General features: G+C 35.2%; 5 protein-coding genes across 6 annotated transcripts in view; 2 read left to right on the forward strand and 3 right to left on the reverse strand.

The window, feature by feature from the left end:
* The window catches only part of Vps25 (vacuolar protein sorting 25), a 55,228-nt gene that overhangs the window by 11,719 nt on the left and 28,344 nt on the right, over positions 1–15,165 (reverse strand). The gene's annotated exons all lie outside the window — the stretch shown is intronic.
* On the reverse strand, positions 2,922–7,555 carry LOC143426709 (uncharacterized). The gene is made up of 2 exons (XM_076900310.1): positions 3,844–7,555; positions 2,922–3,472 (listed from the first exon to the last, which is right to left on the reverse strand). Exons 1-2 carry the CDS (start codon positions 7,420–7,422, stop codon positions 2,927–2,929), a joined length of 4,125 nt encoding a protein of 1,374 aa, XP_076756425.1. The 5' UTR covers positions 7,423–7,555; the 3' UTR covers positions 2,922–2,926.
* Dph5 (diphthine methyl ester synthase) lies at positions 8,732–10,327 on the reverse strand. Its single transcript, XM_076892532.1, has 5 exons — positions 10,279–10,327; positions 9,885–10,025; positions 9,488–9,664; positions 9,051–9,375; positions 8,732–8,969 (listed from the first exon to the last, which is right to left on the reverse strand). Exons 2-5 carry the CDS (start codon positions 10,017–10,019, stop codon positions 8,782–8,784), a joined length of 825 nt encoding a protein of 274 aa, XP_076748647.1. The 5' UTR covers positions 10,020–10,025; positions 10,279–10,327; the 3' UTR covers positions 8,732–8,781.
* Positions 10,903–11,429, forward strand: LOC143423461 (dolichyl-diphosphooligosaccharide--protein glycosyltransferase subunit 4-like). Its single transcript, XM_076894822.1, has 2 exons — positions 10,903–11,064; positions 11,184–11,429. The coding sequence occupies exon 2, from the start codon at positions 11,184–11,186 to the stop codon at positions 11,286–11,288; it is 105 nt and encodes a 34-aa protein (XP_076750937.1). The 5' UTR covers positions 10,903–11,064; the 3' UTR covers positions 11,289–11,429.
* Positions 11,954–14,975, forward strand: LOC143429354 (protein PRRC1-like). Of its 2 annotated transcripts, none has more exons than XM_076904921.1 (5): positions 11,954–12,130; positions 12,490–12,969; positions 13,654–13,756; positions 13,964–14,321; positions 14,395–14,975. In XM_076904921.1, exons 1-5 carry the CDS (start codon positions 12,040–12,042, stop codon positions 14,506–14,508), a joined length of 1,146 nt encoding a protein of 381 aa, XP_076761036.1. In that variant the 5' UTR covers positions 11,954–12,039; the 3' UTR covers positions 14,509–14,975. The 2 variants fall into 2 exon arrangements, with proteins under 2 accessions (XP_076761036.1, XP_076761044.1); XM_076904929.1 differs by having other exon boundaries at positions 12,490–12,957.

Genomic DNA, 15,165 nt, shown 5'->3' on the forward strand with positions numbered 1-15,165 from the left:
TGGCGCCAGGGGTTCTACAGGAGGGCCTGTATCATCTGTCTCACTCTTTCTTACAGCTTTCATATATATCTTTCTCTCTCTCTTACTTCTAAAGCGGGAAATATGCAACTAATTGCAATAAAACTACTGAGATGTACAAGAAAACAAAACAAAATTACTAAAGTATACGAATAACTTTACTAATATACTGTTGTATACAAGAACTTAGAATAAAACTATTGAAATATACAAGAAATTACAATAAAACTAGTGAAATATACAAGAAATTACAATAAAACTAGTGAAATATACAAGAAATTACAGTAAAACAAATAAATGTACGATAACATAAAATAAAATTAATGAAATTTACATTAAATTGCAATAAAACTTAAGTTTTATATAATACCAATAATTATAATATAAAATTTCTTCTATCTATCGATACAATTAAGTAGTCCAAAGTATATTTACATTAAAAATATAATAATTCCCCTAATATTCAATACGGATACATAATTAATATACAGGGTGATTCACCACTCGCGTGACAAATTTTTGCAGCTGATACTGCACTTCAAAAGCAACAAAAAGGTTCATATAAACCAAGGTCCGATTTGCAAAAATGGCAGAGAAAATTGGGATTTTTGTTTTTTTTTTCAGAGAAACAGCCGGTTTCACTCATATTATTGATTGTATCTTCGCAACCGTTAGTCCTGCAAGAAAATGACAAATAATATTGAAAGGGGCAATAAATTTGCTATTATAATAGTTCCTATTTTACCCTGAATCTCGAAAATAGATGAAGTAATAAAAATCTAAACTTATCTCAGTCTTTTCACAGAAATATAATCCGACGAATCTTCTTGCCTTGAATTTTTCCCTTCTACTTGTGCAATCTATATTAAATTTCGTGAGTGTAATATCTGTAGCCATAGCCATTCCCCTGTTTGCCAAATCAAGTAGAAAAACCATATTTTTCTGTAGAACTATGGACTTCCACGCAGTTCCAGTTTCGTACTGTTTCGCTCCAATATGCAAACACTGTCAGGGAGAACTAATACTCTCTCAAAAACACCACTCCTCACACCTGTGCGGCTAAAATATCATAAATCATTTACTTCCAAGTTCGAAAGAATCATTACCGACGGTTTCGTATGGAAAATTTACGATGGATGGATGGAAGGTTTACGAAGTTTTGTTCTAAATCAATTTAAATAAAACTATACTATGGCAGCCATTGGCTTCTAATTATTTACTATATAGTTATAATTTTTAATTGTATCGTATCACTATATGATGCAATTAATAATTATACATATATTAAATAAATAGAACCCGGGTCTCACCACGTAGAGGTTACTGCGAATGAAGACCCACCCTAACCGCGTCCCATCCACCCACCTTTTATACAAGATATTATTAAATAAAACCTCCTTTATGAAAGTAGTTTCATAAAGAATTTTCACGAGAAAGAATTGTTACAAATGAAAGGGGAAACACAAATACCCTGCCTAGCCAATAATTGTTTTAATCCCTGACCAATCAACCTAACTAGGAATGTATGTCAATTTAAAAGAAATGATTCCTACCTATCAATCAAATTCTGCGGCGAGAACCTAAACTTACAAATTACAATGTAATCGAAAGTTTAAAATTCCTAAAAAGAAGTTGCAAAATTTCGACTGAATTATATCTATAATAACTTAAATCTACGTACGTAGTCCTTAGCATGATATCGTTTTCGACAGATTTGTCTTGAAAACGATACCAAGTACCCAGGTCCACCCCGAGGAGGTGACTACGCAAGGACCCATCCCTACAACCCTAATTCCATCCACCCTTCATTACATCTATGTGTTCTGGGTGCAGAAGGTAAAGAATTTCAAACAACTGAAATCCATAATACATTCCCTAAAATCTATTATAGATCTTAGAAATTGCAGTATGGACTTTTGCGAAAGGATGATAAGAAATACTTTAGAAAAATTGAAGTGCTTTGCAAAACTCTACTATTCTATTGTGAATAAAATGGATACGTATTTTAATAAAAATGGGAACAAAATTGGGAAAAAAGCTAAGTTAAAGCAAAAATGAATGTTACATCGTCACGAGAGCATTTTAACCCGATGGTATCCGACGCGAATCGCGAACAAGTTATGCAATCGAAACACGACATCTTAGTAAGCTTTAGCATTAAAAAACATTGCTCGAAGACCCCAGCGGCACGGGGTAAATCTATACCCCGAGGTCCGATATACCCAACGACAAATTTTCAGCGAACAAAGAAAAAAGAGAGTACGTGAAGCGATTTCACGCAGCAGAAAATAAGAATGCTCAAGCGAGTGTGTAATGCATTTTCATTAGTACTGACTAAACGCGAACCGACTTAAGCGAGAACAACTTGTTCTATTTTGATAGACGAGCGGTAACGAACTGGAGAAGTGGCTATTTCTCAATTCGGATAAGAAAATGTATTCCTTTACAATTTTATTACAACGGAGAATAGAGGGATAGGGGTATTACATGCAATATAATATATTATATAAAAGAATCTATAACTAAAATCCCTCGGCGATCCAGCGGCGACCCAGCGGCGAGAACCTAAACTTAACTAAACTTACACTTTAACTTAGCTAATTATACAATCTACAACCTAATTGAAAGTTTCATAGTCCTGAAAAGGATTTGTAAAATTTCGACTGAATTGCAAACGACTTAAATCTAGACACGTAGTCCTTAGCTTGATATCGTTTCCTAATTAGTATCTGGCAAGGTCCTGAATAAATTTTCTTTTTATTTCGAGTGATATGCTAGACTTGCGATGTCCTTTCAGAGGGGACAGAGTGCAAAAGGTTAATATCGTAGTATTCTTCGATAAAAAAGGAACATATGTCTCTTCTAAAGTTTGCATCATTTTTACAAAAGGACAAGTATATATATATACCTACTTTTCTTCTTCGTCAACGTCCGAAATTTCTTCTATAATGACAGGCTTTGGTGTATTGTCAAGCGCCAATGGTTCACGTACATCATCGGTATCATTAGAACTCAAACTTGTTTCTGGGAGTGGAATAGCAGTCTGAACGTTTGTATGATTTTCATCACCTCGTAGACGTTCGAAACGAATAATACAACGTGAAACATTTAAAGGCAATTTAGTCCAGTCCGCTTTGTTATCTAATAACGGACATTTTTCTAGTAAATCTATGGTATACGGAGTAGCGGACATTTGAGAAGAGTCGGTATCAATCGGAGTCGTGCTGAAAGCACTCGTACATTTTTTATTTTCGCTAATGTCAGGTTGAAGATTGCAGACGTGATCTCTTGTTTCGCATACAGTTTCCAAAACATAATTATCCGCAGTAGAAACGTTTCTTGGAAGTTCAATCAATGGTAACAGCAAAGAATCGTGAAATTCCCCGGTGTGCCGCAAACTGGAGATTTCTTTCTTTCCTTCATTTCCCGAGAATGATATTCCTTCCCTTTGCTCCTAAAAACCGAGAGCAAATTTTAAATCACCATTCATATTACTAAAATGTGAATAATTTAACGATACTGTAAGAAAAATATAGAAAAAATGAGAAGACAGACGTTCGATACAACTTGTGCGTCACATTGAAGCATCTGTCTTATAATACAGATGTGTTCTTTGAAAATGTAAGTACAGGGTAATTCGCTACTCGCGTAACAAATTTTTACAGCTGATACAACACCTACGCTTTTGAGGTGTAGTATCAGCAGTATAAATATGGTTTCGGAAAAGCAAATTATTTATAATATTGCTTTCAATATCGTGGTATAGAAATAAAATATTTAATTAGATAAAAAAGAGCTGAAAAAAGCAACCACTAAAATACTTGCTTCTTCTGCCGCTTCATCGTCTTCTCGATCTTCTTTTTCATTTTCCCTTTCTGTTCCTACTCCTGGTATTTCTCCCATCTCATCGGTTCCTTCTTTTCCTTGTTTTTGTTCTTCCTCTTCGTTACCGAGTGCTTCAGCATTATTATCAGACTCCTCTCGCCCAGAATATTCTTCGTCTATTGATTTAACTGTTAATTCTTGCGGGTCCGTAGGATATTTAATCAAAGGATAGTCCGTTTCATTGTCGACGTTAGTCACTTGATCCGTAATAGTTGGCGCCAACGAATCATTAATTTCGTTAAGATTCGCGTTTCTTGCCTCGATGTTAGTTTCTCCAATCGCAGACGCGTCTCGAATAAAGTTCTCTATCAATTCCCTCGCAATCTCTTCTTCCACTTGACGAGAATCAGTCTCATCGTTGTCGCGAACAAATGCGTTATTAGGCACGTCACTTTGGAATTCTAATTTCGAACACTTTTCAGTCTCGCTTCTAGTTTCCGTTGTCCCATCCTCGGAAGTGGCCTTCCGGAGTTTGTCCTCCGAGAATGGAAGGTGATCGTCAGTGATCGATTTCTCTCTGACGGACCAAGAATTGGCGAATGAAGATAACGAAATGTTTTCAACATCGCAAGAAGTAACATTGCCATTATCCTTTCCCGATTGACTTTCAAAATCGACCGATTCATTTCTTTGAAACGAGGATACCGTTACGTCCCCCAAGGAGTCCAAGTTCAATTCAGGTACGTGCGGTATGCGCGTTTCATCGAGTGACGGATCGTTGGGCGTCTCTTCTCCCTGCTCTTTTTGCTCGGTTCTTGTATCATCTTCTTTCTCAGACTCGTTATTCGTATGTTCTTCATTTTCGACGGATTCTTGCGATCGTTTGTCGGTCGTATTCGTTGACTCGAGAACCTGGATCGATGTCTCCTCGTCGATGTTAACGTAATTTTGTTCCCGATCGTCAAAACTAGTCAAGTGCTCTTTGCATTCGATATCATTCTTATCTTCTGGAAGTTTCGATATCTTCATCGAGGAATCAAAATCGACATCCTGAACATCCGCTTCGTTGGATATGCTACATTCGTTATCCTCTTCCTCCTTAATATTTCCAAGATCCTGATGAGCGGTCGCCCGATCAACATCTTTTACGTCGCTTAACAAACGTTGAGCATCGACGCTCGTTGGACAATCGAAGATCTCCGGATGTACGTATTCTCCAAACGCATCCGTCTCATTCCGATCTTCCTCCTCGGATCCTTTCTGCGTTTCACCGTTCCAAACTGAAGTCGATTCCCCCAAACAAGGTTCAACGTCATCCGCGATCTCGTCAAACCTAACGTCGTAAACATCGTCGTCCAGAATTTTACCCGGTATAATTACAGTGGTTACTGTTTCCGGTATTTCGCAGGGAGAGCCTTCCGTAAGAACGTAACAAGTAGGATCGGTTCCTTTCAAAGATTTATCAAGTGCTTCTTCAGCGTTCGAGGTATCATTATTAACATTACCATCGATGGCAATCGTCGAATTATCATAGGAACTATTATCAAATTCCATTGGGGCTTTTATATCTTCATCGATCTCATCGTTACCATCTTTGTTATTTGCATCGCTCTGTAAGTTCTGGCATTTACTAGGATCTATCTGCACCTGTTCATCGTCAACGTACATTTCTTCCTTTCGATCGGTTACAGGAATTTCTTTATTTTCTTTATTTTCAAACAGACCATCCGATTGTTCTGAATTCAAATCTATCGCTGGAACTTCAATCGAATGCGATTCCTCCAACCCATGATCGCAAGGTGTGCTTCGTCGAGAAGTGACAAGTGTATTTTCAATACTTTTCTCGACCGCTTCGATCTCGATTAATTTTCTTTTTAGTTCATTCGGTTGACGCTCCTCCTCCTCCTTTTGCTCTTCCAATGAATCCGGTCTTTGAGAAAACTCGACTGGCACAGGAGTAACGTTCAGGCTATCTTTAAAAGCATCCTCGATATCCAACTCCTGCGAAAGTGAACACCGCATAATTTCTAAATTCTCGAGGTCTTTGGTATCGATATTTGAGTCGAGCTCGATCGTGCCCTCCTTGTACTCGTGACAAGGATCCTTCAACGAAATGATTTCGTCCTCTTTGTTCCTCGAATACAACGTTTCGTCTTTGCATTCCTCCTGATCTGTTTTTGAATCGTTCGATGTAAAATCTGTCATCCCTCTAAACTCTTCACGACCGTCATTTGAAATTACATCCCCGTAACAACGCGTTGCCGACCATTCGTTCAACCGAACCACATCTATGTTACTGGATAAAGACGGTAACGTTACATCGAGCTGATCTTTAATCGGCTGTGACATATCGCTCGATATCGGCGGTAATGTAAAGTTACTGGAGCCGTTCTGCTCATCAAACTCGTAGACGATCTCTTTTGTATATTTATCAGAGGATGGTCGCGTAACAACAGACGGAAGAATAACCGAGATCGTTCGATCAATAGCGGTTACATCGATAACGGAGTCGCCAGAAACATTGGTCCTCGTTAAATCGCATTGGGATCCACCGGTGTACGTCTCCCCTTTTTCGTTGCTCCGCGATTCCTCTTCATTTTTTTCTTTCAACCTTAAATTTAATATCGCAGCCGTCGCTTCCCTATTGCCAGGCCTCGCACCTTCTATCGCGCACTGACGCCGCGTTTTTTCCACAGCGCTGACTAATTCGTACCAATCGTTGTTGTTATTCACAAGCGATCGACTTCTCCTTCGACCGACAATACGCGCGTCTCCGTTCGAATCTCCAAACTGCATGCAAATCCTTTCAATTTGATCCGCGCTTCTCTGTCGCTTTAAACTGTTCACATCTTCGTAACTCTTACCATATCCGTGCTTTCCGCTCGTTTTTCTGTGTTTATCTATAGCAACGACGTTGAACTTGTCTCGATTTTCTTCGAGCCGATGATTGGAACTTCTTGCAAGTGTATTTCCGGTGGATAAAGATCGAATAAGTTGGCCGCGCGCTATCTTCTTTGAAAGTCGTGATGAACATTGCTCGGAATTATCAGGAATCGTTTTCCTAATTGCTTTCTCTATGTCATCTATTCGTGTATTACAAAGTTTTCCTGTATCGTTACGGTAGTCGTATCGTTTAAGAACATTCATGGTTCGATTTATGGACCAACCACTTTCGTACATCATCCCATCCTTTTTCTTTGGTAGAATTGTTTTCCTCGTCGTAGTCAAGCCCATTCGTTTCGCCTTCACTACCATCGCTTCGTCGATCAAATTACCATATTTATACGTACGAGGATGATCCTTACGAACTTTACCGCTATTAAAATTACTGTTATTAGTATATCCAGTATAATCAAGAATAAAATCAGATTCGTTTAATGATTTACGGTCCAATATCTTTGGAGTAATTCTGCTAGTATGCTCTTTATCTCTTAACTTAACCAATCCTTCGAAATGTTGCGCTGCGAACGTGTAAATGTCTCGGGGTTGTTGTCGCAAAATTTCTCGTGCTAGTCCTTCGATCGCAGGTTCCAAGCCTCGTGGTATTTGCGACGCAATCACAAAATCCGTTCCTGCCATTGTTACACTTCGTTTTCCACGGTTTCCTCCTTTCGATACACGTATATAAAATATATTATTTATCACATTAATCGTTCGATTCAATAGTAATATAATATGTATTTTGTACAAGGTTACAACGGAAAGGTACTTTAGGCGCTCAATATGTACTTCTTCGTTTCATTTCATTTTCACCAAACTAATAATGCAAATATACGTGTATAAAAAATGTTGTCTAGGGTGCGACGATAAACACAAATTTTCCAATTATTACGAGAATGGAAAAAGTGGCAAAAAGGATGAAAACATGCCTGCGCGTTTGACGTAACGAATGTGTACAAAATTCATTACGCATGCACGGAATCGATTGAACATGACGTACTTGCACTCGCCTGTTTGCTAATTTTATATTGATTCCTATTGATACACCTTTTAGTTGGTATATATATTAAGTATAAAATCAACTAATTTAGGTTTATTGATTATCTCGAGAATCACTTTCCGATTAAAAATTCGATATATACCTTGGTATTATTAACGTGAAGCAAGGGTGAACTAATTCCTCCATGAAATCAATAGCTCAGAGTTACAATGGCGTCGCGTATCTCATTGTCAGTAACTTTAGATAATTGTTTGCGACATCTATTTAAGCATTGCAATATTCTCCTATCTAAAGTAGTTAAAAAGAATCCTTATATCTTTTTAACATTGTTCACATATTTACCAACTTAATATAAAAATTCTTCTTTTTTTCTGCGCAGTTCGGTATAACATTATATACTGTACATTTTATGTGTAAGAAAATAGTATATAGCTCATTCAGTAAATTTTTGCATGCATTGGAAATATTATACCAGTTATAATATGGATAAAAATCTTTCTTCAATTAGTTACTCAGTGCCGCCTTGCGTGTAGGCACTGTAAAACTGTAGCAGCCCCTATTTCCTCTTGATATTATTGATACCATTTAATATAATGGGTCTATTTTTCTTCAATTCTTTCTTTATACTTGTATAATATATAACCCTTAAACCTAATATCAGTAGTCATCCCCAGTTTATGAAAGAAATACAAAAATCTTGACACGGAACTGTGCGCTTCATAGTTTCAGCGGCGTAGTGTTCAGCCAATAACGCACGTAACGCTGCGAAGGACAGAGAGCACTCGGCAGTACCAATTCTAGTGTGTCGGTGGAAGATAATTATTTTTTCACACCGCGTGTATTGTATTTAAAAACTTATTAAAAATTTTAGCTAGGAGCTGCCACTGCAATTACTTATCCAACGATAGTAATTCGTATTGTTTTACTAACAAAAAAAAACACAATCGATGATACTCTTCACAGTTAAATATTCCTATTCCTTTTAGTGATATATTTTTTTATTTACACGTATATAAAGTCATAAACTCTGATTCCACAGGATGTAACTTTATAGCAGGAATGACTAAACAATGAAGCGGAGGACCCAAGTCCATAGAGCTCATTTCTTCCAGAGAACAGACAACGATAGATTGATTTTCCCAACCTACACGCGCTAAGCCCACTACAACAGTGGATTTGTTAAGACCTATAAATTTAGTAAGGAATTCATCTTTTTTATTATACTTTACAGATGTTATTTAAAAAGAAAGTCTCTTGTATGTTTTACCTATTTCTTCCGTAGGTGCTTCAGCTTTATCCTCAATAATTTTTAATAGTTGTATAGCAGCCTCAGCGACGCTCATAAACTTTGAAGGCATATATTCTTTTTTCTTTTTCATAATACTTTCTATAGTAGGTTCTTTCACTTTAATATCTAACAGGCAAAGCGTGTGCAGATCTCTCTCCCTATTTGAGATGATCTTCTCATAGAAACTACTTGGCTGCCAGTCTTTATTCCAATATGGAATAGAAATAGTTTCCCCGAAACGGTATAACTGCAAGCCGCAGCAGCCAACTGCACTTAGAATCGAAGAATTGTGAATGACCTTTACCTAAATAACGATACAAGAATTCCTTTAGCGTTAATTTATGACACTCCAATTTTTATAATTACCTTTTTAAAAATTGTAGGAAATTGCATCATTCAAATATTTTCTTATTCACCTTTACATTCTTTTCTCGAGCACGTAATATCAGATCTGAATGTGTAGTAGCACCAAACGGATCACCTACTACCAAGAAAGCAACATTTTCTTCCTCGTTCTTTGGCAATATTTCATCTGCATTGTTCTCGACTAATTCTCTATCAGCTTCGCTTATCGAACATCCGTAAAATTGTTCCTAATTTATTAAAATACATCATTAGCCTTCTGTTATTAAACAAGTATACATATAAAACACATTGATTGCGTGCACACATACAAATGTGTATAGATTACGCTATAAAATCATTTCTCATTGAACGCCAGCCATATAATCAAACTAAACAAAACTCGCTATCAGTATATGCTATTGTCAAATTATTACACACGTTATAAATTTTTAACTTCAGTCTACTTACCAAATCTTTTAAACTGATAGACAAAATCGACGTATACGATTCCAAGTAAACACGATCACACCTTCGAATAATTTCAAGACCTTTGACGGTTATGTCCGTCGCATCACCAAGACCCAATCCAATCACATATAGCATCCTTTCCTGGTTTTCCAAAAATTATTAATTAATATAAAATAAAAGGATTACATATTTCGAATAACATTATACCAACAAGAAGAATAGAAACTTGAACGTCACGTTATAAACAACATCACTTAACCTAAAAAGTACGAAGTGTGACAAGAAATCCACGTAAGGAAGTAAGATTAAGATTACAGAAAGCAATGCTATGAAATTAATGGTCTCGAAGATGTTAACAAACAAATATTGACGTAGCATACTTAATTTAACTTACAATAAGTGTGCGTCTGAACTACGGACAGTCGACATCGAAGCGTACTACGAATACAGTGGTGGTGCCATCTGTTTAAGCAAGGCTGAACCCGAGTCTCGATCAGTTTCAAAACTTTCCGCAAAAATAGCGCCACCGATGCGCCAGTAACTTTTCAAATAAGAAATTAATGAAAAACGAATATGTAAAGATACCTTGTAAAATTTATTCAATTAATTTATATATTAATTGACATGTGTATCTTTATGCGTCATGTGTACACACATTATTCATAATATAAATGTGCCCGCCAGTTTCAGTGCTTCTCCAAGACTGGTGTTTTTTGAAGTGTTATGTGATTTGCTGTGTTGTCTGGGTAATGTATTGTGTAACATTGATGCATTTAGAAATATTTATATATGATCTTACTATGCTAAAGAAATATAATAATCCGCAATAATATTTAAACTTCATACTCTGATATAAGTCACAATAATCATTATCAACTAGTTCATTAATTTTTAGTTACATTTGATTTTCACTGTTAATATTATTAATTGAAAATGTAGTCAGAATAGAATAGATTTATATTTTCTTATTCGGATACTTTCAAACGTATCGCAAACTAAATCTCTTACATTTTATAATTTCGTTATAGATATAGCAATATAGAAAACTTATGAAAGTTTTACGAACGAAGCTAATAAGATTGTTTCATGACAGATTGTCAACGAGTCACAGCGTGGAACGTGTCTGCCACGTATTTCGTTCAAACATACTAAGCTGTATGCTTTAAAATAATCCTTCAAGGTAATTATATTCTTTCGAATTAGCTACCTTTTTAGATACTTATTTCTGATTATTCTTAAAAATTGTTCCATTACTAAGCCGAAAATCTACAAACGGATAACGTTAATGTAACATTTCAGATGATCACAGACGTACAACTGGCTGTGTTCTGCAACATTCTCGGCGCTACCTTATTTTGCTTAGTATTCCTTTTCCACTACATAAATGCAAATTATTCGAAATAAACTGGGTAATACGTTCACAATCATGAACTTAACCTATTTCATCAGGAACTTATTCATATACAGATGGAGTTACCTATCTACATATTACATTTAACTTTATTGAATATGATCACATAAAATAAATAATTTTACGTTCATAAATACAGCTCTCGTTAAATAAAAATACTCTTATTTCGTTCCCTTTTTACATAAATAATATATAGAAATATTTAGAAATTACAAAATATTAACGAGCTAACCTAACCTAATCTAACCTAACCTAACGTAACCTACCCTAACCATTCTTAGCCATAATTTGATTTAATATATCAAAAATAAAGCTATATGTATATATATATATTTGTTTTACGTATAAAGACATTTTTAAATGTACCTTTTTATCATTGGACTTGCAATGAATCTATAATGGAATGGGCTTTTTTTCTGCTTTATATTGTCCGTTTACTTTACACTGATCGTAATGATACTAACCAGTAATTAATTCCATACGTATTTTATACCGATCTTTTTGGTAACAAAATACCAACCATTTAATTTGTTGCCATAAAGAATAATGAAACATAAAATTGTATTCTACGTTCAGACTCTTCGAGAGCAGTGAAGTTAGCCGAGATACATATATATATGTATGTGGGGGTATGTAGGTAATGTATGTAGGGTATATCTCTTGCATGTTGTAGCTGCATATATAGAAAATTCACAATATAGTTTTTGGACATCATACGCGTAAATTTAGAAAAGTTAATCAGCGATGACCGACGATTCCAATGGAGAATCGACATTTGAATTTGTCGAAAGAAAGACGGACGAATCGTCCACGTCTGGAGAAATCGTTAAAACAGGTGAGGATTAAAGGCAAACATAAACACCTGCGTAACTGTCAAATTCCGTTGCGAACGCACTGCGATTGCCCGCCGCAGTCCTTCGTCCAGCGCAAAGGAATTTAAAAATAAACTGCAAAGGAAGCTGTGCTTGAATAATAAAAGAAAGAAAATGTAAAAGAACATTTTATTTATACTCTAAGATGAAGAAACGATGCTACGAACGGTCTACGTTATACTGTTTGATAAATGATAATAGATTTTATTTTATCAGAAGTAGAGAGAGAAATAATACATTCAATTGATTCTTAATGTATCGACACAAATGTTTCACTGCCTTGCGTTGATTATATAAATGATAATGGCGATATAATTTTCAGATTCATTTAGCAGTTTATCTTCATCTACATCATTATTGATGCCACTAGGTGTGTCAACGTCTACTGGAAATTTGTTATCGAATGTAGCCCCGCCTACTGCATTACCCAGTTTCATTTCAAATCCTGGGATAACATTATCAGAACGGCCTAATACTTTAGAACCATCTGTGCAAAAGAAACCTCACGAACAAGAACCTAATAAATCGATGTTAAATACGATCGTTCAACCTAAACCATTACAACAAGAGACACAGCAAACAATTACAACTACTGTCGTCACTCCATCCACGCAAAATGTTCAAACTACAGTGCCATCGGAAAGTGTAACCCAGGATTCGGGGATGGTCGGAGGTGGTCTGTTGTCATGGGTTAAGGAAACAGTAGTAAACAGTAATGTCTTGAGCAAGGTTGCAGAAAAAGCAAAGAATAGTGTTAACACCATGATCACAACATTAGATCCCCAGATGCGTGAGTTCATTTGTAAGTAAGAAACCTACTAATCCTGACATGCAAGTAAAACCTGATTTAAAACCTCTTCTACTTGTTTTTGTATATTTTGTTATAATGTTTTATACATATGTATACAAATTGCCTATTCCAATATGTGTCTGTGCTTGTAATTATGTTATTGCATCATATCTGAAAGAAACATGTATATATGTGTGTAGTGTGTTATTTTTGGATAATCTGCAACCCAAACTTAACTCAATGAACTGTGCTGTGCACTCTGCTGTCAATTACAATTTTTGTTATTAATTTTTTATTTATTGAACAGATTAAACAATTCTTATTTGTATGTGTATAATAGTAGTGCAAAATATATGTAAAATAAAGCTGTTTGACTATTCGCATCACTCATATGGGCAGTAACAATTTTGTGATTTAAGGTTGTGATTTATGTTCTGAAAGTACAAAATTTTTGTCAACCGTAATGTCACGCAAATGTGCAATGTTGTGAAAAATAGATTGTTTTGGGAAACAATTTCTGATAACATGATCTATTATATTGTAATAGAAAATATTGCTATGGCAATAGAAATTTGAAGTGCAATATATAGGTTCCGCACTTATATGTGAATGTAACTAGTAATACAACAGCTGTGTGCAACATGTTAGTTAATGCACAGTCATACGTGCAGGCTCTGTGGAAAATGTATATTTCAGATTCTGGTGGTGATATGGAAATTATAGTTGCATCAGACAAAGATATAAAAATAAGCCCTGTGCGTCAAGCATTCCAGACTGTTTTTGGAAAAGCAACAGTAACGTGAGTAGTAAGGCTGTAACTAAACTGGTAGCTTGAAGAATAATTTAAGATAGAAAATATTTAAGTTGTGTAGTTTTCTTAACACTCTACAGAAAAAATTTTTGCACTTATATTATTCTTCAAATTATCGATTCGATTCAATTATGACTTGACTTTATTTCATTTTATATTACTATATTTTCATTGAAATGATTGATTACTTTATAGAGGTGTATCGGTAGAAAGTTCAGCTATAGCCACTCAACCAGTTGGTTTCGCCGCTGGTGTGAAAGGGGCAGAAGAGAGAATTAATTCAGCACGAAATATTCCGACTCTTTCGAAGGATATACCTATAATTGCAGTTGAAAATTTTTTGTTAGAAGTTGGTGAGGATAAGTGGTACGATTTAGGAGTGATACTTCTTAACGATCCAAAACGAAACGTAAATTTGCAAACGTTCACCCAAATGACTCCAGTGCCGAGCCAAATAGTAACGATGGCACAAGAGGCTACACCTGAAGATTATCCTCTTAAATGGTCCGGATTATCAGTTACCGTCGGTAGTTTAATGGCGACCAATTTACAGGTTTGTTTCAAGCGAAATAGTTATGATAATATTACAAAATTTGTGGCGTATTAAAAAGAAAATATATTCAAAGGTTCCTCATAACGAATGGCATCATGCACTTACTGGAGTTTCCAGAAGGGATCTTATACTTTTAGCAGTTCAATCGTTAGCTGGAATCTACAAGAACACGATTAACCCTGTCTAAATATTTCTAAATACATCGACGCAATTTTAAATAAATTTGCGTTTTTGTAAATACGCCTATGCTAATTTATGATATACTTGAGAATCAACTTATCAAAATTTATTTTCTAGGCTCTTACTTTTAACGCGTACCTAACATTTTATTGCATTATTGAAATACTAAATTTCAATTAATGTGTGACATAATTATTAAATTAATATTTATAAATTAAGATAATGTATTTTAATTGTATGTGGCAATATGTACAAAAATATCCATGAATTTGAAGCAAAATATATTGAGAAATAGGTTTGGTATAGTGGATGTGATTGCTTTATCACATATCGGTAATATAACAATTTATTAACGTGATAATATATTTTGTTATCTAAATAAACTGAGTCACAATTTTCGTACAATTTTATGTAACTTTTTTTTTTAATTTTGTCCTAGCTCCGATAAATTTCGAAAAAGATGAGAACTCTTTTTAATAAAGGTAATAAAAACACGCTTCGTTTCATAATTTCATCTTTAATTTTTTGATGCATTCGTTCGGTACGGTGTTGTGTTTTTTGAGTGTATGTATGTGTGTTAGTACATTGTTGTAGTAGATTTTCCATTATTGATAACTTCGAATTTCGTCCAATTGTTCGAGGGTACGAACACAAAAGTAACGGA

This window comes from Xylocopa sonorina, chromosome 1 (genome assembly GCF_050948175.1).
Source record: "Xylocopa sonorina isolate GNS202 chromosome 1, iyXylSono1_principal, whole genome shotgun sequence".
Classification (NCBI taxonomy): domain Eukaryota; kingdom Metazoa; phylum Arthropoda; class Insecta; order Hymenoptera; family Apidae; genus Xylocopa; species Xylocopa sonorina.